At 37.2% G+C, this 25,976-nt stretch overlaps 1 protein-coding gene across 1 annotated transcript in view; it reads right to left on the bottom strand.

The window, feature by feature from the left end:
• LOC114358359 (uncharacterized) overlaps positions 1-25,976 on the bottom strand; it is a 182,936-nt gene that overhangs the window by 79,488 nt on the left and 77,472 nt on the right. The window contains exons 3-5 of the mRNA XM_028312305.1: positions 24,022-24,156; positions 22,325-22,596; positions 21,605-22,148 (exon numbers count right to left, since the gene is read on the bottom strand). Of these exons, the coding sequence (XP_028168106.1) occupies positions 21,605-22,148; positions 22,325-22,596; positions 24,022-24,156 (951 nt within the window). The remainder of the gene's footprint in view (positions 1-21,604; positions 22,149-22,324; positions 22,597-24,021; positions 24,157-25,976) is intronic.

Genomic DNA, 25,976 nt, shown 5'->3' with positions numbered 1-25,976 from the left:
AGGTCCCGGACCGTGCCCGAGCCCCGAATTTGCGGATTTTTAAGGTAAAATTTATAAGGGGATGGGGGTGGTTGGAGAATCATGGGGAAGTATGAATTGCGGTGGACGCCCTGTATTATGCCTATTATAGTCCGATGTTTGAACACAGTGATTTGACCCATTGATTTTTTTGAGACTGGAATTGTCTTGGATGCGCCAAGGAATAAATGAAACAGCTGAAAATTTTATCAGAGAATCGGATTTAACTTATGTTCTTATTGAAGGATCTTAAGAACCTACCTATTATAAATAGATATTGTTGAGAGAGCGTTAAGAATATTTGTTTTACTTGACGTAAACAATTAAGGTATTGAAGTGTTTTCAATATTTCTCAATCCTAATAATATTAGATTTTAAACCTTCGCGTTCTATTTCAACTAAAATAGTAAGACCTAATAATGTTTATAAGAAAAGTTTGTGAGAAAGGATCGATGTTTGTAACTCTTTCACGCAAAACTACTGAAAGGAATTTGATAAAACTTTACAGTATTATTTTTTTATAATCGGAATAATAGACTATATTTTACGATCTGTTACAAATTCCATTTCATGTGGGAGAAGCCGCGGGCAAAAGCTTATATTACATACTTTTTAAGGCAACAGGCCATACCAACCTTTTAGCCACAATATTATGTTAATACTGTATTTCAAGCACAAAAATATACAACTACCCCCTTCTACATGTCTAAGCATGCGTCATAACGCTTCGTCCCGACCGATAAGATTTATGTCCCGTCCCTCCACGGTTGGGACTTGGGACACATTGGACTGAAGACCGTCGGTCATTTTGGGCGACGTATCTACGTAAAGTACGAGTACGCCAACAATCAACAATGTCTTTTGGCATAGAAAATAAAGTAGGGAAAAACCAGGGTTCGAAAGGATAATTATTAATGATAATTATCAAGATAATAACAGATGGATAATAATATCGGTTGATAAAATAACAAAAAAATGCGCTCGTGAAAATTAACTGCATTCGAAGTTCGAAGTTTTCGAACGTGTACTTATTTCAGCACTTGCGTCTAGTGGTGGGCGTTAATCAACATAGATAGTTATAAAACCTATTTATTTAGCTCCACAATGATCACTACTTATCTAGCGTCAAAATATTTATCTATTTTCCAAGCTTTATGCGACTAGCGATGGATAACTACAACAATTAGCAACCAAAAACATAAAGTAACATTTCTTATGAAACAATATGACAAATGTATCTTATACCGTTGATAAATTATCATGAAGCGTAATTATCTTGAAAATTTCGAACCCTGGGAAAAACCTAGAAGAGTTGTGTGTGACAGAGGAAAGTTGTGACATTGTCGATTTTTGGAAACCTATTACTATAAGCGAGCTTACAAAAGCGCGTATTTGTTAGATCGAGACTTGAACTAAAAAACGCGCACTGTTACAATCTCGTTAGTAGTTAATAACTTCCAAAATATCGACAATGTCACAACACTCTTCTGTCACAACTCTCCTCGGTCTCCCCTGCCAAGCATAACAAACATTTGAAAGATATTAAAAAGTTTACCGATGTGTGATTATACCATACACTAGCTGACCCGGCGAACTTCATACCGCTAAAAATATGCCTTTTTCATCAGAAATAATGTAGGATTCTAATAGTGAATGAATTTTTCAAATCGGTCCAGTAGTTTCGGAGCCTTTTCAATGCAAACAAAGACAATCGAATCTATCTTTTTTTTATATTAGTATACAAGTCGATAGTGTAGATTACATAATGCCCCAAAAGTATCAAGAAGAAACGCTTACGTCAATTTATGGCGACCCTAACCTTGAAGGATTAGAAAGGAGAAACAGGAAAATTCTTTCAAAAACAATGAAAATTGTTTTTCAGTAACTTGGATATACTCGCAAAGCGTATCATGTCATATGTGAGGTAATAATATGTGTATAACTGTATAATATGTATTTATACCTACCTAGTCTGTCTATCGTTAATTAGTTAATGAGCTAAGTGCTCGACCCAGACAGGCTATGTCATGTCATACCATGTCTACCTTGTCCAAAGATTCCGAGAATTCCTCACACAAATAATCGTCTGTCCATTTATCACGAACAAGGTAAAAACAAAGAACAAATAAACATGTCGCTACCAGGATCACATGAGTCCTAATTGGTTTCAGCGTGCGAGAGCAATCCCTCATACGCATTACGTTTATAAATAGCTGGTGTGGGGCATCACGCGATCTCCTGCCTACCGCTGCGGCCCTGGTCCCTGGACCCTTCGGACCCTCGTCGACCCGGGCTAACTAGATAACGACAATATCGGAACGAAACTAAGGAAAAGTATTTGTATTCGGTAGCGCGGAACGGAATTAGGGGGATGTGGGTCACATCATAACGGTGTGAATTAACATGTCTGTGAGATTCATTTGTAGAAAATATATGTAGTATATCAGTGGATGTTTACACTAATAAGCAAATTAAGCTCGAGAATCTAAGAGTAGGGTGTTCTAATCTCAACACGCACAGTCGCACATAGGTGCGAAGTGATGAAATTCCATATTTAGATATTATTATCATTAATTAAAATGATTACCCTCTGCGCCAAATATATTGTTTTTAAAAGACTAGTTAATTCACAATAACTTCCAAGTTCAACAATGTAAGCAACTAATGATACTCAAGGAACCACAAATACAAACAAAAGAGAGTGCTCTTTCACTCTGTTTACGAAACAAAAATCAAAACATAAGTCAGCACCTCAATAAAACAATGGAACAGCCATCTTTGACCTGCTAAACGTGTACAGAGCTTTTTTCTTAATTAATTAAGTCTCAAATTGATTACTTTCGACGGGCAGGAAGGAATAAACCGGGTGGTGCGACCAGGAGCGCAGCGGGCGGCGGGGGTGCCGCCTTGCGTTGCGAGTGGGAAATGTGAAAGCAGACACACGAACCCCGCTGCTGCCCTGGTAGTGGCAGCAGAAACGTAATGAGGGTAATAGGAAATTAGAGTAGTATTTTTGTGTTTTTTTTTTGAGTATTTTCTCCGAATGAAGAATGTTCACTAATTTTGTTTTTTAGCTTTCTGTATTCTCTGTTAAAAATAAAAAATACACGTGAAAGAATTATTTCGATACGTCAATTAGTTTCCAAGATATTGAATTTTAAAAGTGCGGGCGGCGGCCGGCCCGTCATTATATGCGCGTGACGTCATATTACAGTGACTGGCTCATATTTGTATGGGTGGAATCTTACAAGCTGAATTAAGACCGACTTCCAGGCAACCGATTAGGCTGAAATTTCTCAAACACATGTGATTTGGATGACCATGCAATATTATGATGACATGGAGCTGATCTGATGATGGAGCTGGAAGGTGGCCATAGGAACTCTATAATAAAACGACTTAAATCCTTCGAGTTTGGGCTCGTTCGTTTTGTATTGATGAGTACTTTAATCCTATATAGTAATCAGGGTCTAATGATGGAGCTGGAAGGTAATTCGCAATAAAACGTCACAATCGCATCAAGTTTGGGTTCGGTTCAATTTTAATTTCTGTGATGGGTCTGGGTGTTAATATGTATAATAAGTTTGTATTTACAAAAGAAAATGTATTTAAGTATGTTTATATCCGTTTTCTAGTGAGCGGCCACTGTGAATGTACGTCACGCGGGGTCACGTGACCGTCGGCGGGACTCAATATTTAAGCGAACTTTGAATGCCTATAAAATCATAACTACTGGGTATTTTTGAATGAAATAAAAACTAATGTATTTGTAAATGTAAAAGCCTAACTGTAACATAGATTTCAAGTGATTTTGCATACCTAGTAACATTCTCAATTATAAACACAAAATACACTTTGATGTATTAAATGATTATGTACTTTAAATATAATAGAGCTAAGGAGATAAAACAAAATGCTGAAAAAGTATGTTTTAAAGAAATATGTTTTCATTACTTTTGGCATAAACTTAATTTGTATTTTGTATGATTTATTGTTATAGTTGGAAATTATTAAAAATGCAATACTATCATACCGTCATCCCAGGCACACGTGCTTATTATTATTTTATAGTGTGTAGGTTGGTATTAATAACTTAATACAGCACATACAAGTACAATCATAATTATTTTACTAATTAGACAGACATAAGCCAGCCAAGCCAAGCCAAGATAAATAAATATCTAATAATACAACGTAAATTAATACTGCCATAATTACGTTGTATTATCAGTTCTAACCAAAACGAACATACAGGATGTTCACTGGTATATGATGATTATAATTATGTTCAAACAAAAAGGAAATGTAATAACTTTTCCCAAGAGAACGAAGTTGAAAAAACAAACCTTTCCATACAAATTGTGGATATTATTATAGTTACTGTTCTTTTTTAATTAAAATCTTGTTCATGAGTAGTAGAATCGTTTTTATTTGGTAACCTACCAACGGGAAGTTAAAAAAAATGATTTGATTAATTCTCTTAGTTATATTATTAAAGAAAGTATTTAAATACAATCCCATTATCCATATTAATCTATGATAGTTACTATTACTGAAAAAAAAAATATTCCAACCGCCTTTTTTGCCTTCCGTACATTAGACGGCCGTCGTGCCGGCGTACTAGCAGTTATTATTTACCGGCTTTATCATTTCGAAAATTTCATATTCCCAGCACTTGGACGCTTGAGGTTTAAAAGCGTAAGCGGGGGGGTACTTTTTGCCTACAAACCGTAGTTAGCAGAGGCATACTTACTAGGGGGACAGGGTGTTGCCAGCTCACTAAGAAATAATAACCGCGCCACATGCAAGAGGGTTGCTGGACACGACCGGTTTTTTTGCCCGCATTGCTTATGCTGCCCTGGTAATTTATTTTCTTTGGTATTGCAAAAAAAGGCTATTTTAAGGCTTCGGGGGTTTTCTGAGAAAGAAACGTAGGAAAATATTTATTTGGCTTAGCGCTAAACGTATTGGAATGATTTTTTTTTTGTAGCAAAAATAAGGTCTTAAAATGAAAAGGATCTGTATCCCAATAATCTTTAGATACATATTAACAATCTTTACATAGTATAAAACAAAGTCGCTCCCGTTGTCTGTTCGCTTAGATCTTTTAAACTACGCAACTTATTTTAAAGCAATTTTCAGCAATATAAAGAGTGATTCAAACATAAAATACATAGCACCCGTGTGAAGCCGGGGCGGATCGCTAGTATCCTTCTAAATGTAGAACGGTATATATCTATATATAGGATTTAGGATATTAAGATTAAGGATCTAATTTTATGTACAGTGATTGAATAAATAAGACAGAAGGTTAATAAGACAGAGATTATTAAGTAACTCATTAATTTAAATGGCTTTACGCCGAATAACACATATAAATAAAATCCTCTTTAATATTTCAGTCAATAATTTTCATTACTAACATGGATCATGAAACCGTTTTAATTTTCGTTTATAATTTCTGAATCATAAGTTTTAGTTCCATACAAATAATACTAATTTTAGTACGATTGTGCTTTCTTTATTCTAAAATAAAAGTAGCAAGTTAGTACACAAAGCAAAACTTTCTTTCATTATGTTTTAAAAATAGCTGCACTATAGAAAGTACACATTATAAATACATGTAGATACACACTAGGAGAGCAGCAGTACATTAGAGGCCATTCTTAATACAACTCGGCAGCCAGCCCATCAGGTCCCCAGTATTTTTAATGAAAGCTGTGGCGTCGGGCGGGCGAACTGTGCCGTATTAATCTTAGCGGACGTCCTAACCTCCGACGCACCCCTGCGCGCCTGGTAGGTGGTGCCCAAGGATCCCCGTCGGGGGGAGAGATTTACCCCGATTTTTCTCTATTTTCCCTACTTTTTCGCTGCATGCATTATGCAGGGTGGTACGGTTTCGAAATTTATCGATGGTGAAATAAAACTAATGTCTATCTACGTCCGCACTTGAGCCCATACCTTACCCAACGTAAACCTTGCGAGCCTTTGTTCCACTCAACACGATTGGCTTTCGACATTTTGTTTTTTAAACGGTCACCACGTGTCATTGGCCGAATCGACCGTTTATTTTTCATTTCGGCGGGAAACGAGGAAATTACGAGCGTGTAAAAAATACGTCTCGATCTTCGGTGGCGAAAAAAAATCCTCCGAAAAGGAAGCGAGCGACCATTAGGGTATTATCGAGGAAAAAAGGGCGGAGGGGAAAAAATCAGAAAAAAATTGTTCGTAGCCACCCTTTCCTTTTCGTGAACGCTTGCCCCCCCACCGGCCTTACGTTAGACTCCCCGGCGGCCAGGGGGCCGCATGTATGGGGGGAATTACATAAACGGCAGGTGAATTTGGAAAATTAAAGTTGGTACACTATCAAGAGCGAAGTGGCCGGCCGGATTATTACGCGTCCGTCGCGCAGACTCTAGGCGACCGCGGAAAGTTACGAAACGAACACAAATTAGTGAAGTTCCAAACTTTTTTCCGGGAAAAATCCGCTGAACAATAATTACAACCCTGTATTGTTTACATATTAAAATTATCTACTTGGAATCGGTTACAATCTTGTATTATTATAATCAAGTTTTAGAATGAATTTTCTGGTCGGTGATTGATTCCATTTTTTTTAAATGGCAAAAGAAAAGAGCTACGAGTATATCGCCATTTTTAATAAGCATTTTATTCTAGCATATACGTCGGGAGTCAGTTCATAAAAGATTTTTCTTGAAATTTTTAGCCTCCCCTAAAATGACTTTATTTTATGACGTCATAAAAACTTTATGGTGCGTAAAAACTAAATATAACTTAGATAAGTAACGATAAGTTATAAATCTGTTGTTTAATTCCGAACTGGATGAAAATTATTTACAATTTTGAACAAAAATACTAAACGTGTTCTACCACTAATAAAATTATCTAATTTTGAAGATACGCATGAAAAAACTTATAAAAAGATTAATTTTCATTAATTAACCATTTGTTTACAAATAACCGTTAACGTTATCGGTTATTATTTAACTAAAAACTATTTTATTGGTTACACAACTTACTACTCACTTACTACAAGTACCAGGGCAACATAAACTACGAAGAAGTCCACAGAACTACGCCCCAACGGCTTCACGCGTCAATATCAAAATAATTCATATGTGACAATAATTAAGAGGGGCCCTCCCAGCTCAGAGGTACGTCCCCCTACAGGGGGTATCCTTACGGACCCAATAGACCCGGCCACCCGTGTGGAAATTATTCGATTCCGTATTTTAGGGGTATTTTTAGTGTTAATTACTGAATGTTCGTCAGTGTTTGTGAGAATAAATAACGTGTTTTCTTTGGAAAGACAAAAATACATGACATTGTAAGTATTGTGTTGTAAGCATTTGTGATTATTTTATGAGAGAGTGCCTTATTTTTATAATAGGGTAGGTAATATGACGCTTGAGTAGCTAATGTATCGACTGACTTATTTGTCCTACAATATGTATTTATCCTAGCACAATTTGCTTTTTTAAATTGTTTTGTGAAGACTTTTTAAAAAAAAATCATAATTGTAACTAAATAACTTCGATAGTTATTTAGTTACAGTTATTATTTAAAATATCTTCAAAGGACCAATATAATAAAACTAAATAAATACCAAAAGTCGCTTGTTGATTATAATAATTATTTTTAAATGAACAATATCTATGAGTACTTTCAACTACAACAACTATCTTCTCCATAGGCTATCTGATAGAGATCGCTTCATATCGATAAGACCGCCTAAATTTGTGCCATCTCTTTTATTTATATGTATTTCATTCTATTCTTGTTTTGTGTGGTTTAACTTTACAATAAATAAACTAGTTATCATCTATCTAATTTAATTTTCAATAACCAAAAACTACCAGGGCAGCATAGAGTCTAAGCGCTAATTCGTAAGAGTTAATAACAGCACCTACGCGTCCCTAAATGATTATTTAATAGAAGATCCCCCCTTCCCCCTGCAGGGGACTAGGGACACAGGGTAAGGGCCCCTAGAAAAAGTTTAGGAGACGTCTATCAAAGAAGGGCAAGGACAGCGAGAGCCGTGGAGCTGATAGATGAAGACAAATGCCCTTTTTATTTTGGTTTTTGCATGACCTTTAGTGGTCTTGGGGACAATTACAACCTTTTTGGTACATTATAGTGTATTTATATACCTTATTCTATGAAAAACAGCGTTGTTTTATATACAAATATGTTATTATACATAGAATCTAGTACGAGTAATCATAAAAAAATTAAACTAACGCATCTCAAACTAAATTATAAATAACTTGGAAAAACATACTGCCTAAAGTTCATCCAGTGTCTAAGTAGCTCAGAAGGAAGAGCAGTCGCTTGGCAAGCGAAAGGTCGTATGTTCGATTCCCACCTTACGCTGTTCGATTTCTTTCAAGCTTAGATGTAGATTTGAGACATAGAACAAAAATTCATGATACCAAAATGTTTACACTCCTTTCTATAGTTTGTTTCTTTGTATCATTTGAACTGGTTTTCGCCGGTATGTTGCGGGTTCGACTGTCACTAGAGACAAATATCAATATGATGACCACTATCTGCATAAATGCAAAGTTGTCATCGTGAAATTGTGAACTCCGTCAGTTTATAACGCGTGAAATGATTGTAAGTAAACTAACTGTGGGTTAGTTTTGCGTTTTCCTGGACGCAAAAAAAGGTTAGATTGTAATCTAACGGAATTCACAATTTTACGGTGACATACATAATATCTCTATGCTATTTTTGTTCTACAAATTGTTGATACCCTAAACTAAACTCGTAGCTTATTATAACAGTACAAATGGTTATGTAAACCGGTCCCTCGATTACTGACGATGGGGTTGTATGGGATACCGTAATCTCCGTATAACTCCACAGAACTAACCATGAATTGCAATCTGAAAGACCAAACGATGATAATGATGCTACAAAATTAGTGCAAGTAATTTAAAATTACCAAAATTAGGAAAGCGCGATTTTAAGGCAGGGTGTGATAGACAGAGTGTGAGTGATTTTAATAAATTATATGAAAGTTTTTTCATAAAAAATAAAGTAGTAAACCAAGTTTCAACATTTTAATATGAAACTACTGCTGATGAATTTGCCTTATTAGTTAACAGCTTTTGCCCGCGGCTTCACCCGCGTGAAATTTTGTGAAAAACATTTTCGCGCGCGTCCCTGTTTAAAAAACTATCCTATGTCCTTTCCTTGGACTTAAAGGTTTTTCTCTTTACCAAACATCAAAATCGGTTCAGTGATTTAGGTGTGAAAGCATAACAGACAGACTTACTTTTGCTTTTATAATATTAAGTAGGAATTTAGACAATAATAATATTATGTTTGAAATGTATTATTTAAGATAATTAAAAAAAACTTCCAGATTTAACTCTAATTTGGATCATATGACATTAACACATTAATGTTCGTTTTTTAGGGTTCCGTAGTCCTGACAAGGAACCCTTATTTTGTATATTATGACAAGGCAGGTATTTGACCGCAATCGTACCTGGTGTTAAGTGAGATGCAGTCTAGGATTTATTTTTTTATCAATTAATTCTCAGTCAATTAATATCTAAAACCAGTAACAAGTAATAATGTTAATGATTGCAACTAAAACCCTTCATAATCTGCGAACTACCCTCGAGTTCCCCATAGAATAGCCAACTAGGCCCGACTAATCTTCTAACAGCATGTCAACCTATACCATTATCATTGAAAAATCAACCTTATTACCAGCACATAAGGTGCTAAACTTTAGGTTGACGTTCCGTTGTAACAACAAACTATTATATACCACGAATGAGTTTGCTATGATCATGGGTTAGGTGCGACATAATCTCTATGGACCGTCTATAAGCTATGGTTTGTTAAGGTGTAACCACACTACAAGGGCTTTAGGCTAGGCTAAGATTTTAGCTCGCTTCTGTCGTACACGCTAAAATCAGAAATTAATTCTTACATGTACCTAATACCCTAAAAACTTATAACATAATTTTTAAAATTATTGTATATCCACTTAATTTTATAGCCGCGATAGCCGAACGCTGAATGGGTCGGACTGGCCGACTCGAGATCCGAGGAAAACGGGTTCGAATCCGTCCAGCCGTTTTTGCGTAAAAGAATAACAAAAATCCATTACAAAAGCTAGCTTTAAAAATAAACTCGCGTCAGTGTGGTTCTAACCTTAAGAATAAACTCCGTTAGTGTGTTTCTAGCCTTAAACTCAGTTATTTGCAAGTTTGCAACGCATCTTGAATCGCGGGGATGGTGTTATGGTATGGGGTTGAGTGAATTGTAGATGTGCTTTGTATAAAATCTATGGCTACTATCGTAAAGATACCTTTCTTAAAACACTAAGCCTGAAGATATTCAGGTCGCGCTAATAGAGACTGACAATCTTGCTAACAAAGCCTTGTCTTTACTACTTTTTAATTTGCCAACCAAACCAATTGGTAAATTTCTTTTTTTTAATACTAATAAGTCGTGAGAAAATTTGAATAACGATTAAAAAGATTGAAAGAAAGAAAGAAAGAAAGAAAGATACATTTATTACAATATTGCTCTTAAAACACTTTCGTACCTACACAACGAATATAATAATAAGGACATAGTTAAACATTATATCCTACTAATATTTTTATAATAAATGCGAAAGTTTGGATGTCAGGATGTCTGGATGTCTGGATATTTGTTACTCTTTCATGCAAAAACTACTGAACGGATTTTGTTGAAACTTTACAGTGTTATTGTTTGTAACCCAGATTAACATAATATAGGCTTTAATTTATGACGATCTGTGACACTAAATTTCACGCGGGGGAAGCCGCGGGCAAGCTAGTTTCCGTTATAAATAACAAAATATTTTCCTAACACATTTAAGTACTACATTCTGCGAACCCGTAGCAAGAGGCGACGCAAAAACTGGAACTAAGTACTACAACTATTTACTGCATTCTGCGAATCTGAAGCAGAAAGAAAATGCAGCGAATTACGGATTCTGCCAGTTCTACGAACGCCGTAGCCGCTACGAGCTACGGCGTAGCACTGAGCGGGTGACTACGAGAATTTTCATGTTTTATGCTTGCTACGGGGATTCTGAAATTACCTCTGCGACTTCTTATACAAATAACTTAAGCTGGGTTGCACCCACTTTAGCAAACGTCAAAAATCTGTCAAACTCCATACAAAAAGCACCGGTTATTGTTATAGTTACGGTCGAAGTTAGGTGGCGCAACTCAGCCTTAGTTGTTTATATTGTTAAAATAACATTGATTTGATTTTCTATCTATACGAATATTATAAAGAGAAAACGTTTAAATGTTTGTTTATTGAGTAGGCTAAGCTGCTGTATCGATTTAACACATTTTTTCACCATTCCTGATGAACATAGGCTATAGAGTTGAGATAACTTTTTACTGTCGCTACAAAAATCGCCGGATCACCTATTCTGAGGTAAACTAGACTAGCTTTAAACTTTGTAATATTCTGGGACACTTTTTATATACCTACCTTTTATAAAGTGAAAGTTTGGTCCTTTGTCCCTTTTTCTAAGTCCAATCAATCTTAAAAAGGTTACAGGGTAAAGTATCGTTTGTAACACTCTTTAAGATTTTTTAAAATTGGTCCAAGAGTTTTGGATTATTCAATACAAAAAAAAAAAACAAATCTTTCCTCCTCCTTAATAATGTTAAAAACATTTAAAAATCCTATGCGAACGTTTTCGACTTCTACGCGAACGAAGTCGCGGGCAAAAGCTAGTAATAAATAAGAGACATGAGATGAGCAAAACTTTGAAGTTATTTTATTAGTTTTGACAATTTATAAGCACTATTTTTAATAGTCCATGTAAATAAATGAATTTTGACTTATGACTTAGTGTAGATTTCATCGTAATCGGTTCAGTAATGGTTTAAGCGTAAAAAAGTAACAGACAGTTATTTTATTCATATAGATGTGATGTTGTGAGTTTGATTTATATCTTCATAAATACTAATTACTCGTAGCTCTGACAGAGACGTCCAGTTTGTAAGACGGTACTATCTACTCGTAAACGAGTAGCATCGAATGTTAGAACGTGCTTTTGTCGTGCCAAGGGGGTGAAGGCCCACAAATATACCCTTGCTATGGGGTAGTGATGAGTGTGGCTCGATATTGTCGATAGTATAGTCTTAACTGGCGCTAGAGTCTAAAAGACAGACTTTAATGTGATTCTGGAAAACGATTTAAGAATTACTTTAGAAATTAAGGCTGAGTTGCACCACCAAGCTTTAACCGTAACAATAACGATAACCGGTGCTTTTTGCATGGAGTTTAACAGATTTATGACGTTTGTTAAAGTTAAAATAAGATGGTGCAACCCAGCCTACGATACGAGTAGGTATATCACGAACGAGGACCTAAGGACCGTATAACGCCATGCCGAATAACGCCTAATCGATTAGGCGATTAATCTTATGTAGTTTTATCGATTAGGCGCTATTAGGCATGTGTTGTGGCCCATTTTTTAAGTCAACTGACTAAATTATTAAGATTTTATCTAATAGATTTGTGAAGGTCGCGCCTAATTCAAATCCTCTTCTAAATATAATTACTCAATCGATAAGACTCTTCGAGTAAGTTTTGTTCAAGCTCTCGAACTATCGATAATATTGTACATAAAACTCGAGTTACTATCGATACTGTCGTACATATACTTAACAACCCTAGGGGGTGTGTGTATCCACCCCGCTGTCATTTACCCTACTTACCGCTACCAGGCGAACATGGAGCCAAAGGAGAATTTTAAGGGAATTAGTCGGCTGCTTGCCGCCTGCAAGGCGCCGCACTAAATCCACACATGTACTAGGATAGCAGCGGTGGGCTAGTGTGGCCACGTTACTGTGCTTTTGACACAAATTAAGGAATTTATACCTAGAAGCTGTCTTTGGATAAGCATTTGAAGACCGACAGTCCCCTTATATCAAAGCAGAATCGCAAATTTTGGCGACTACGTTTTGGCAGTCGCCAAATCTACCAAACATAGTACCAACTAAATTCGTTGGATCTTGGACTCCTAATTTCTGTTTGCTAAAGATATTTAGTAGGTATCTTACGCCCGTATTCACAAAGATTACAATGAGGTCTCACTCACAGTGCGCGTGGACGCACAGGGTGACACACGAACCAATCAGAGCTCTATTCAAAGCTGTGCGTTCGATTTGCTGCTTCACTTAAGCAAGCATCGTTTGTGAATACGGGCGTTAGTCATTCTCGTATAAGAACTTCGAGAGAGTAAAATAACGCGTAACAATGCAAGAAAGTATTCAAAATGCGACTTTAAACCGTTCCTTCCCCAAACATGCCCATTATCTTACGAACCGAAGTAAACAAATAAACAATATCTGAACTGGTCACCCTACCGCCCACCGCCTCGCCGCTATGGGCTCCTGGTAGCTGTCTACACGCGACGACGCAAAAAACATCGTTACCCACGTTTTAGAGCCGAATCACACGATGCGTTGCGACGGCGGAACGACAATCCAGTTTGCGGGACCCAGTTATACAGGATCAGGCAAAACTGGACTGTCATGTGAACATGTTTGTTCATAATCAGCATCATCATCATTTCAGCCATAGGACGTCCACTGCTGAACATAGGCCTCCCCCAATGACATCCACAATGACCGGTGGTGGCGGCCTGCATCCATCGCCTTCCTGCTACCTTTATGAGGTCATCGGTCCACCTTATGGGTGGGTGGACGTCCTACGCTGCCCTTTCCGGTACGTGTGAACGATGTATGTTAGAAATTCGAATTCCAAATTCGAACGAATTGATTTTTTGCGGGACATTGCAAACGGGATGATCGTGTGAACGTACTACTAAACGGAATCCTGCAAAAAACGCGATATCTCTGCGGGAACAGTCCTTCGTTCGTTCGTTCGTTTCAGCCGAAAGGCGTCCACTGCTGGACAAAGGCCTCCCCCAAGGATTTCCACGAAGACCGATCCTGCGCCGCTCGCATCCAGGCACCTCCCGCGATCTTCACCAGATCTTCGGTCCACCTAGTGGGAGGCCTGCCCACGCTACGTCTTCCGGCTCGTGGAACAGTCCTTACATAGTAAATATCTGTGGTGTGCACACGAGCGAAATCTTTGCTGTGCGGCGTCGCAACGGCATCGTGTGCTTTGGCTCCACCCTCCTTTTATGTTATCCTTGGCTCGCATTATTTATGGGAGAGGCAAATTATGAATTCAAAATCATAATCGTAAAGAGAATTCAACGCCATAACCACACCTCCATGCTTTCTTTAATAGGAGTTACCCATTGATACGGTAAATTAAGTGCGCTATGATGAATGGTGCTGGTGAACCTACAAATTCTATAGATTTTTAGGACATTTTATAGTAAATAATATAAAAATGACACAAAAACGACATAAACAACTTATAATGATGTTTGGTAGGTAATATGATTACATGTAGTTCATCATCATCATCATTTCAGCCACAGGACGTCCACTGCTGAACATAGGCCTCCCCCAATGACTTCCACTTCGCACGGTTGGTAGCGGCCTGCATCCAGCGCCTTCCTGCTACATACGCTACGTCGTCGGTCCACCTTGTGGGTGGACGTCCCACGCTCCCACGTCCTATATGTACTTAGTTACATTTAGTTAATTTACGAGTATACTATCAAATATTTACATGCATACTTTTTTCTCATAATTATTACATTACTATTACAAGAACCATAGTTGATAAAGTTAACAAAATAGCTACATTACTGAACTGACTGACAAAAGTATCAACGAACAAAATAGACGTCCCAAATAGACATTAGCCTAGATCTAGATTTCCTCCTAAAACTTCTAACACTATTTCCAGGCAGGATGGCTGATAAAGAGAACTAATAAGGCAGCAAAATTGCATTATGGTCACCCGGAGCCTCTTGGACTTTATGGATTCCTGGTACCAACAACTCGCACGCAATGTGTTTAGTTACAAAAACTAGTTCATTTGACCTATATCTGAGGCTTTTGTCATAAAGAATGAAATGTATGGGTTTAACAATGTAAATCAGAATGCAATGTAGGGCTTGTACGTAGGGAAAGTTTAAAAACTCACCTAGGTATTTTTTTAATTATTACACACTGATAGGTGCACGCAACGACACTCAAACAAACATACATTGAGCACAAACTGAGAGCAAATCGCAAAAAATTGCTTTTTTATACAATGTGTGTATAAAAACTCACAAAACTCTTTTTCTTTTTGTAAGTAGGCTTTTAAAAATCACTTTTACACGTCCCAGTATTAACCCTACCACTGCTTCGGGACAATAAATGGCCAGTGCTGTAGTAGTAGTAGTATGGGAAGAGAAATTGTTTTTAATTTGGTAATTCAAAATGTCAATAATAATGAGATTATTTGTCTTCGAATGTTTATCCTAAACGAAAAGACGATTTATCATTAAAGGTCAAACATAATTAAGTATTACAAGTCAATAAACTGAGATTAAAGTAAACTAAATAAATAAGGCAAATGCACACCTCCGACGCGCGGCGCGTGGTACTCTCTTGCACGTGTCTCTGCATCCGCTGTGTGTACATATCCTAAGAACGGTCTCAGTCCCATTTAATACTAACTTACTTGTACTTGGGTATATTAGACACTCATAATAACTTTTTGGTATTCTGTGTAAGTATTAATAATTAGTATGCAGTCTGTCTGTGGTGACGCCTACGTGTTCATTATAGGTCGTCGAATAATTATTGTGGTAGATACCTCTTTATACAACCGAAAAATACCCTAGTAGCCTAACCGTAAAATTTTAGTTTACATGAAAACTCGTAAAAATAATGAAAAGCCTTTAAAAGCGCTTTTTAATAGCCTAATTAAAAAAAATATGACTTTTTATGCGAAATTAACTTAAAAAACCTTTAGCTATTTCCCATTTAGTCTATTATGGACGTGAACTACAATATTACTCATAATTGTGTCTTCAAAAGTTTCATAAATCAAACTAAGCATCTGTACTTGCACACAAAATGCAAACGTTCACAATCTAGCATTATTCATTAACACTCAATAATCGGCCATAACGTCATTGAAATACGCTTTAAAATAATTTGCACTTGAATCAACCCTCCAATGCGAAGTGGGGTCTTGCGGACCCTCGTGATGATAAAACGCAAATCGATCACTAGGGGGCGTTGTTATTAAGTTCAAGGTCAGACCAAAACGCATACGTCAATATCAAATTTGTTTATGGAAATAGGTTTTGGGGACCGGTAAACCGTTTAAAACGTAATTTTAAAGTCGGCTAAATAAAATTGGAAAATCCCTTTTAGATATCCCATGTAGATGAAGTATTTTTCGAAATCAGGGACAGAAAGAAGAAAAATCTTAGAATAAGTCCATCCAAAAGGACTATAGTTAAATCTCACAATCATACATACGAATAGCTTTCGTCCGTAAACTCTGTGCAGACGAAAGTACATCAAGCCTAACATTATTAAGATTTATAAATGTATTATGATTGGTCTCATACAAAACATTGTTGCACATAAAGTTCTTAATCACTTTCTTTAGTAAAAAGCTTATGAGATTTGTAATTTATTAGTGTCTGTTTCAGCTATCATCGATTTAGATTATTATTAGGAAAATAGCTAGACTACAATTTATATCTTAGTGAAACTTGTATTATTTACAAGCTGTAACGTCTCTCTGTGGTTTGCCTTATTCCTCACATCCCAAAGCTTGTATTTCCTACATTTTTATATATTTAGGTACAGAAAGTTATCACCCTTAGCCATATCGCCGTGCCTCAAGCCCGGCCAAGCCGTAACACTCGCTCATCAAATATGCGCATTGTTCGTACAATAACACACTGGTCCAGAACTAAACAAACTTGTAATCCCGACATCAAAGCAGACGCCGCAAGTGGCCGAAATAAAACTGTTGTGTTATTAACAGGAGGGCGAGGGACTGGATGTGGCAGGGTTGAACAAGTTGAGTTTATTGTTAAGACCAGCTATGAGTTGTATTCTGAAACGTCTGAACTGTACTAAAGGTTAAAAAAAAGTGATCAAAACATTTTTTTCACGAGCTTGAACTATCACAAGCTTGATTACCTATATTATTCTTAATTAAATTCATATTTTTAAGTCATCTTACAGTACTTTTGATTCCTTCTAAACTGAATACAAATTAGTTAATTAACTCAACAATTTAAATAGAAAATTACAACCATCGTGATGATAAAGGAGTTATCAAATATTAAAAAAATATATGCTTACTAGAAATAGTAATTTAAACCGCTCGTATATTACACAATTTGTGAAAATATTTAGAATTATATTTTATGTTATGATAAAAAGTAACTAACATCAGCGAACCAGCCCGAGACTAATCCCGAAATATATTTCTAAGAGCAATTACCAAAAATCTAACACAAGTACATATTAATACCACATCCAGCCGTCTAAATCACGCGTCTGTGCCCGAGAAAAAAAGGGGGGGCGGGTCGAATATCCCGCAGGGGGGTCGGCAATGGACTGAAGGAGCCCCAATCAATCTTAAGTCGCAGTGCGATGGGGGCATTTGGGGGGCAGCCACTTTCGGGGGTCGAGGGACGATACCCTCTTACGGTCGGCACAACTGACCCTCGCAGGGACCACGGGGAAAAGGTCGCACATAAACTTTTTGTTGGATTTTCTATAGGTATTTAATTTTGGGTTGAGGAGTAAAATGTTTGCGGTATATGTCGTTTCTGTAGTATTCTGAAATTATGGAAAACTAGGATTTTACATGGCTAAAAATTAAATATTCTGATGAATATGGAAAGCTCAGATAAATGTCTACGCCTATTCCAGTAACAAAATCTATTCTATAATTTAAATAATACTTAGGTTCTATTTATTTTTATACAAACGGTCATAATTTGGCTCTAATAAAATACAATTGCTAACAAAGAACTTAAATGAAGATTTCATAATTTGAACTACGGTTAACATTAATAATTTTCAAGGCACGCGATTGCCCATTATTTTGACAAAATATAATTATTTAGAGAACTTCAATAGTTTTTTGTGTTTACAATTTGGGAAATTGAACTAATAAAATAAACTACGAGTACAACATCAACCTTTTCATGAAATGCAATTTTTTTGAATTTTTCTGCTGATATAACACCAAATTCAAATTCAAATTCAAAATACGTTTATTGTGAACCACAGGTACATAGGTTGTCAAATTATAAATGGATATAGATCGGCTGCGTTCCGCCTTGAAGGAATACAATAGTTAGTGCTTAATTCTAGGGTTAAAGTTTATGCTGAAGGTTAGGTGCAAACATATTAAGTAATTATTCAGAATTTTTCAAATAATCGATCAATAAACAATTTGGTCCGTCAAAAAGTCACTAGTCTTATAATAACATTTTTCTGTCAAAAAATCACTAAGATTTCGTTTAAAAGATATCAGATCTTCAGAGTAATCCTTCAGATCCAATATATTTAAATGAAATAGAAATATTTTTGTTTCTAAATAATCTAGCACAAATTACTGATATTCAAACTACAGAAGCGTATATTAAACGTCAAGTTAAGCGCATCTCCATCTTGCCCAATTACAATCGAAAAACTCGGAAAGCGTAGTTGCCCTCTTTTCCTTCGGGCGTCGTTTTTGTGTGTTGTCTTATACCATGACGCCCCCGGCTGATGAGCGCGCCCCCTCCCCACAGGCCGAGAAAAATGAGTTAGAGAAGATGCTCCCCGATTATGGCTAGGGCCCTTTGTGAGGAACATTCGTCCGAATCAATCGCCACCTGGCTTGTACAATGACGTCTGCGACCCTTCGCCCTTAGCCTGGCCTAGGCTAGACAGATTGCAATGCTTTGGCAAATAAACCTAAATGAAGCTGGCAATATTATGATGGAAAACTCTATTTTGACCAAACTTGAAAAATTCACTAACTTTTTTCACAAACAACGATGTCTTGCTTGTTTTTATTCCCGTCAAAAATTATGTTAGTTCTCTTCACTTTTAAATTTACAGATTACGAAATACAAAGCTTGTTTCCATTCCAATCTAATCTTTGTGTAGTAGGTCTTAGGATTCATTATTGTATGAAAGTCGACGCGAGGGCAAACGGTCGTTTCGGTCACCTGATTTTAAATGCGTAATAACGAAGATTTTGCTTTAAATGCTTAGATATTAAATACTCGATAGTGTTTACTAACTGTTGGTTATTACTTCGTTTGTGGTTTAATTCTATCTGCACTTTAACTTTACAATGGTTGATAACTTTGCAAGTTTCTCGTCTACTGTCGTACTACGTCGTAGCCTCACAGGTCGTTTGGGACACGGCGAGCGCTGCAGGGTTACAAATCAGGTGCCCCAACAAACCACCTTTAAAACCTGCGCCCTTGGTACTTTTGATTTACTGTCACCGCTTGTATTAAGTCGAAAGCTCAAAATTTTCGACATGGTTTATGTTAAATTACAGTTCCATTCATGAATTCTGAAAAAGTCTCAATTGCGACTTAAGACATTCGCGTGGCGTGACAACGCATTAGCCCCCGGGGTCATTCAGGACACTGCGAGGCGCGAGCGCTGCAGGGTTACGTGTCAGGTGTCTCAGTAGACCCCCTATAAATTCTGCAAGCCTGGTACTTTTGGGCTGCGGTGACAGCTCCTTTGAGAAATTAGACGACAAAAAATAAAGTAAATAATGTATTCAGCTGTATAAGAGACGTGAATTGTGATATTAAACAAAATAATTTACAATTCAAAACGTATATCTAAGGGCTGACTTTTCAACCGTCAGATATCTTAACTGAAGAATAAACTTGTCATTTTGACATATTTTCCATACTGAAACTGTCAATGTGCCAAACTTATACTTCGGTTAAAAGTTATCCGATGATTGAAAAATTATCCCTAAAGCAATTAACTCTGTCCAAAATCAAATAATATGGGCGTATCGTGGTTGGTATAGATAGCTCAAATAACCCGGTCATGATGACACATTCAGGTCAAATTGTAACCACCTTTATTTTACAACTAGCTGACCCGGCGAACTTCGTACCGCCTTAGCGTAGAGATTTTCTTTATATTTTTTTCCGTAAGAACCATCCTTGGACTTCCACAAACATTTAAAAAAAAGAATTATCGAAATCGGTTCAGCCGTTCACACGTGATGCCGTGACAACGCGAAACGGGTTTCATTTTTATATATATAGATTCGCTTTAACTACATATATGCCGTCCACAGCTGGACAAAGGGGGAGCCACGGATTTCCACAATGACTGGTTTGATTACTATTAACCGAAGGATAAAACGTTTTGAAAGATATAACAAATCCAAACATCACAAGCATATCTGCGTACGTTCTCATACCACATCCAAAAAGTTTCGAGTAACCTTAAAAGGGCGTTTAGGGCGCAGAATAATCCCGACGTTAAATATTTCAATCGAACGCTCAAATCATAACGCGGGTAGGGCTCCGCACACAAAGGGACCGACCCGCTGCCGCAGCGGGTTTGTTCGCAACTCGGACTTTGAGACAGGGCATAGATTAAAAGGGATGGGAACAGAGGTGCCACTCGTTTGAAACAAGAAATAAACGACATGTTTTTCGATCATCTTAAAAATCAGCAAGTTTGTTCACAATTTGGATGGCATAGACTAAAAGGGATGAGGGTAGAGATGCCACTTCTTTGAAACGATAATTAAACGGTATGAAAGTTCTAAATCTTGTTTCTTTTTCATCGGAACCTGAGTCTCAGACTAATATTGTAAGAATTTTAGCCTCAGGCGCCACCTTAAGTTTAAGACTGCGGATGCGCCAGTGAGTACTAATCTGCGCGACTTGTATCACCCCCTGATGCTTGGCACCCGGGGCGGACCGCTCTGCGACTATAGAGATTGAACTTCAATATTTTGACAAAGACAGGCTTGAATCTATTTTACCGTGAGTAACACAACAATGAAAAATTCACATCAAAGATAAAACCTACGACCTCGCCGCGCCGGCGGACTTTCCCCCATTTCATGCCTAAAGTCCATTCTGCGCTATATTCACTGTCGATCGGGCCTGCCTCGTCTAACTAGGGTCAAACGGGTCGCCTCGCAAAATGATATGTTTATTCCTAGCCAAAATTTGTTTAGACATTATTTTATTGTGCTTAAAGTATTTTAGGAATGCCTTTTAAGTGGAAGGTTCTATTCCTAATGAGGGGTCGGGGTTAGGGCGAAACTCTACATAATTTGCTTTATATGTGAAAATGGGTATATTTTAAATCTATGACGATCGTTATATCTCCATCATCTTTCAATTACTTTAACAAATTCCTTAAGATAGACGTTTTTGTCGTAAAATAATACCTATTACAACTCTGAAGTCTAACGTCCGTAATCACAAACGATGCTTGCATAAGTGAAGCAGCAAATCGAATGCATAGCGTTGAATAGAGCTCTGTGATTGGTTCGTGTGTCACCCTTTGCGTCCATGCCACGCGCACTTTGAGACCTCATAGTTAATGGTTGTGAATAAGGCCGTAAATCACCTCAAAATCGACAAAATATGACTTACCTTATTTTCCGCGTCCAATCTCTCCTGAAACGCCATGCCCATACTCCTCATGTGCTTCAGGTATGCTGTGGTGATAGGCACGCTGAAGTCCATCTCCTCCCCGCCATAGTACACCCCCCCATCAGGCCTCCAGGGCTTAGGCACCCTCCCAAACGTACTAGGGTGCTCTATACTAGACATTAGAAGCTTTTTCCTAGGAGGCGATCTAGCCTTAGGAGGATCCTTCGATGTCAGATTCGCCACGTCCAAAGGATTATACTTTTTCTCTTTCTTAACCTCAGTCTTGTTCTCTTTAGCTCCTCCCATCAATGCCGCCCTGGTACTTTTCTCTTCCTTACTTCTACTACTATCCTCAACTATCTGCAAAGGCGGCGGACTATCACATCTGACGTCTTCTACATCTATCAAACTGTCATCCTTGTCAATTTCAGGATCAGTTCTGACTGGTTCTACTTCTCTAAACGCCGGTTCTACCGGCGAATTGTATAGATTATTTGCTTCGAAATTCTTTTTAGAGGTGAGTTCGATATACGTAGGTTCAGCTTCTTCAGTGTCAGCTTTCGGGCTGTCAATTTTCTTGGGTATTTCGTATTCGTAAGGGAAATTTTGCGCGGCGTCTATCTCCGATTCCCAGTTTCGGGAGTAGTCGGAGCATTGGGGTAAGAAGGGGAGGTAGGTGGGGTGTCTGGGGGGGGCGGGGGGGAGGGAGTGGGGAGGGGNTCTTCAGTGTCAGCTTTCGGGCTGTCAATTTTCTTGGGTATTTCGTATTCGTAAGGGAAATTTTGCGCGGCGTCTATCTCCGATTCCCAGTTTCGGGAGTAGTCGGAGCATTGGGGTAAGAAGGGGAGGTAGGTGGGGTGTCTGGTGGGCGAGGGGGACGGAGTGGGGAGGGGGGGAGGTGAGGCGCTGCGCGGGCGCCGCGCGCACTCGGCGCATCCGGTCAGGAAACGCGTGACAGCCTCGCGGGGAAGGAACGCGTACGTCTCGGTGATCTGTGGGCAAAACATCCTGATTAGTGAACGTAGATACGGCCGAGTTATGTTGGTTGGAGTTACGAATGTTACGGGGTACAAGACAAGGAGTTGTTCTGGTTAAATTAGGACTCTTTTCAGATTTAGCGGTAGTAAACCTGAAAGTCTAACGAAGTTTTAGATAACGCTTCAGAGCAGTTTACAAACAATAGGTACAAAAGACACGAATATATTGAATTACACCTTATCGTCACAAAATTACGTTACAGAAAATAAATGTCCTTGATTCCGTGTCCGCGTATTTATTTATATTTTAAAACTATGTACATACTCATCATTTAAACATTTTTCGTCAACGGGATTCGAACCCGTGTCCCGTACCAGAACAGGCCTAGTACGCAACTGCCAAGCCAGGCAACCAAGATAAACTTACAGTAATAACTTCAGTTTTTGACTTGAGTATTTCTATGAAATCTTATAGTCATAATTTTTATTTTTATTTTTATTTGTTTAACAATGTTTCTAATAAGTAATATTATTTATTACGAAATATTCTTCAACGTTTAAGGTCAATAGGAAATTATCATATTTTCTCCTCTTACTTTATCGTTTCTAAGAGGTTCAGAGAGGCTTACAACCTACACTACTCTTGTACATAAGTCGGCAATAAGTAGAAGAGGGACTTCAAATCGTTAGCCCGTTCCTTGAGAAATTTCTTTGAACTCAATAAGGGAAAGTATTGGTAATAATAACCTTACTTCAATAATAAATCATTTTAATCACTAACGAAGGCTGTTGGCTGAAAATAAAACCTGAATTTTCAGCCAACAGAATACCCTAAAGCCATCTACAATCGTTCAGACATAAGTTAAATTTTATAAAAAAAAATAAAACCGACTCCAAAAAACCTACACTAAAAAGCAGAATAATAATTACCTACTTATTTATTAGGACGAATTATTAATATTTATGTAGGTATACCATGATTGATACTTAATTGGTTTATAATCGGCGGAGATATTGCGTATAAAAAAGTTCATCCCCAATTTTCCACCCTTGGGGGTTGTTTTTTTTATTATTAAATTTAAATGGGACCACTCTTGAGATATTACCTATACGCTGAAAAAAGATTTGTTCAAATCGGTTCATAATTGGCGGAGCTATCGCGTAACAAACATAGAAAAAAAAAAAAAAAAAAAAAAAAAAAAAAAAAAAAAAAAACATACGGGTCGAATTGAGAACCTCCTCCTTTTTTTGAAGTCGGTTGAAAACTTAAACCAGCCATTTTCAGAGTCAGACTCCGTACTATGTGGTTCAACTTTCAATCACTAGATGGCGGTACAAGTTTTAACTTTTTTTTATTAAATGAAAACTTGTACTTATTTGTTTAACAAATAAAAAATATACATTAAAATGTTAGTTACTTAATTTTAAATTATTACTTACAGTTCTATATGTCCGTTTTTGGCCCGCATGTTTTCCCGGTCGACCTTCCAGTTCTACGTGGACTGTGTAGATGATGTCGAAGAAATTTTCAACAATCGCCACTTTTCGATAAACTGGATCTTGATTTGGTGCATTCTGTAACAAGGAAAATATTTCCAAATAAATAAACCAGTTATTTTTTTTTCTACCACCGCCACCTAGTGTCAGTATTATGAACTTTCGTCAATCTGTTTCAGTCATCTTACAATAGATGGCGCTGAAAACAGAAAGCATACTTGCAAACGTTTTCTTAATTTGGCAACAGATGGTGTAATGGTACTAACGAAAATAATAAGACCAAAATAATTTTAGAAAAACACAAAATGAAATTATGCAGATGATTTGAAATAATATTTTCAGTAAGTCATGAAAAATTTTGAAATATAATTATTCATTTTAGCCTATTATCACAATATTTTGTAAATAACACCTATTTATTATTAGCAAAGTTTGTGTAGTTTTTAAGTACTTTTAAGTTTTTTGTAAGTTGATAAAATAACTTTTACATCAAATAAACTAAGAGGTGTAACTGTAGTGAAATTTCAGGACAAAATCACACTTCAAGAAGTTCAAAAAAGTTTTATAATGCATGCCTGAAAAGTTTTACTAGTTTGTTTAAGTTTACTTAAGCTCTCACATAAAAACCGTCGATATGATTGTTTTAGTAGCTTTTATCTTTATTTTTTAACTCTCCATCTAAAAAAATTCAAATGCTGAAAATGGGTTATAATAACTTTTACTCATTATCATTTTCACGTACACACTTCTTCCTTCATATCTCAGACAGGCTGTCTACAACAGCTTGTTGTAATAGCCCAGTTATAAATCACGTAATGTAATACTTAATTAAAGTAATACATTACCGTGGACAGTAATTAGTGTGTGACAGGGGTCACCCTCCGTTCTATCACTCATGCGTTTTGGGCATGCAGGTCGCTAGTAATATTTTATTTATTTTGATATTTTGTTAAAACATTGGTTTTACTTTTAACCAGTGATTTATTAAAAACTAGCTATAGTAGGACACCGTTGTTTTTTTTAATTCAGTTTTTTGTGTTTCGTTCCGAAATCTCTTGTTTGATAATATGCAAGCGGATCGATGTAAAAAGAATCTTTAAATTAATATTGACAGAGTGTACCAGTAATTTGGCCCACTTTTAGCTTGGCCCACGGGTCAAGTCGCTGGATTGAATTTTTAATTTTTTTTTTCTTACTATACCTGGGCCCACTGTGGTGGCGCCTCACAAGATATTTTTGGTTTAAAAATCATAAGAACTTTATTAAAGTTAGTGATAAGTAAGTAGGTTAGTTACTGGAACATTTACAAAAATAAACATCTACAAAACAAACTCGCCCGCAACCCTGGTGACGTCACCGCCCCGCCCCGATGCGGTGCGCTGTAATTAGCGGCGGCGGGCCGGTGACCGGCGGCCGGCGGGCGGCGGGCAGGCGTAATCCGGCGCCGACGTAATTAGGGGCGCTATCTGTTTCGACACTGGCCACGTGCGGCGAGAACTAAAACTTAGAAGTTTGAAGCTACCTGCTGTTTATGCTCATGTGAGACACTTATCATTTAAAATATGATCAATAACAATAATTTTTATTTCTCATTGTTTTTAGTAACATGAAGAACAGCCTAATTTGAAAAATGAATAAGGGTTCCTTGTCAGGACTACGGAACCCTAAAAAAGATGCCTGTCTGTCTGTCATTTTAGGTGATTTCACTATCCAGCTGATGATCATCATTACCGTGCACCTGTCATTGAAAAAATACGTGTATTTTTGCAGAGCATTGTGAAAAGTTATTTTATGGATAGCTTTTGAAAGTTTCATAACGTTGTTTGTAATATAAATATAACTCGCAGTTCCATCCCAAAGACTATGGAGGACATCAGCAGGTTTTAGTAAGGTAAGCC

The sequence above is a fragment of the Ostrinia furnacalis genome, unplaced genomic scaffold, assembly GCF_004193835.3.
Source record: "Ostrinia furnacalis isolate ACB-3 unplaced genomic scaffold, ASM419383v2 OfSCF3887, whole genome shotgun sequence".
NCBI lineage: Eukaryota > Metazoa > Arthropoda > Insecta > Lepidoptera > Crambidae > Ostrinia > Ostrinia furnacalis.
Note: the sequence above shows the minus strand (reverse complement) of the source record. Positions and strands in the feature narration are given on the sequence as shown.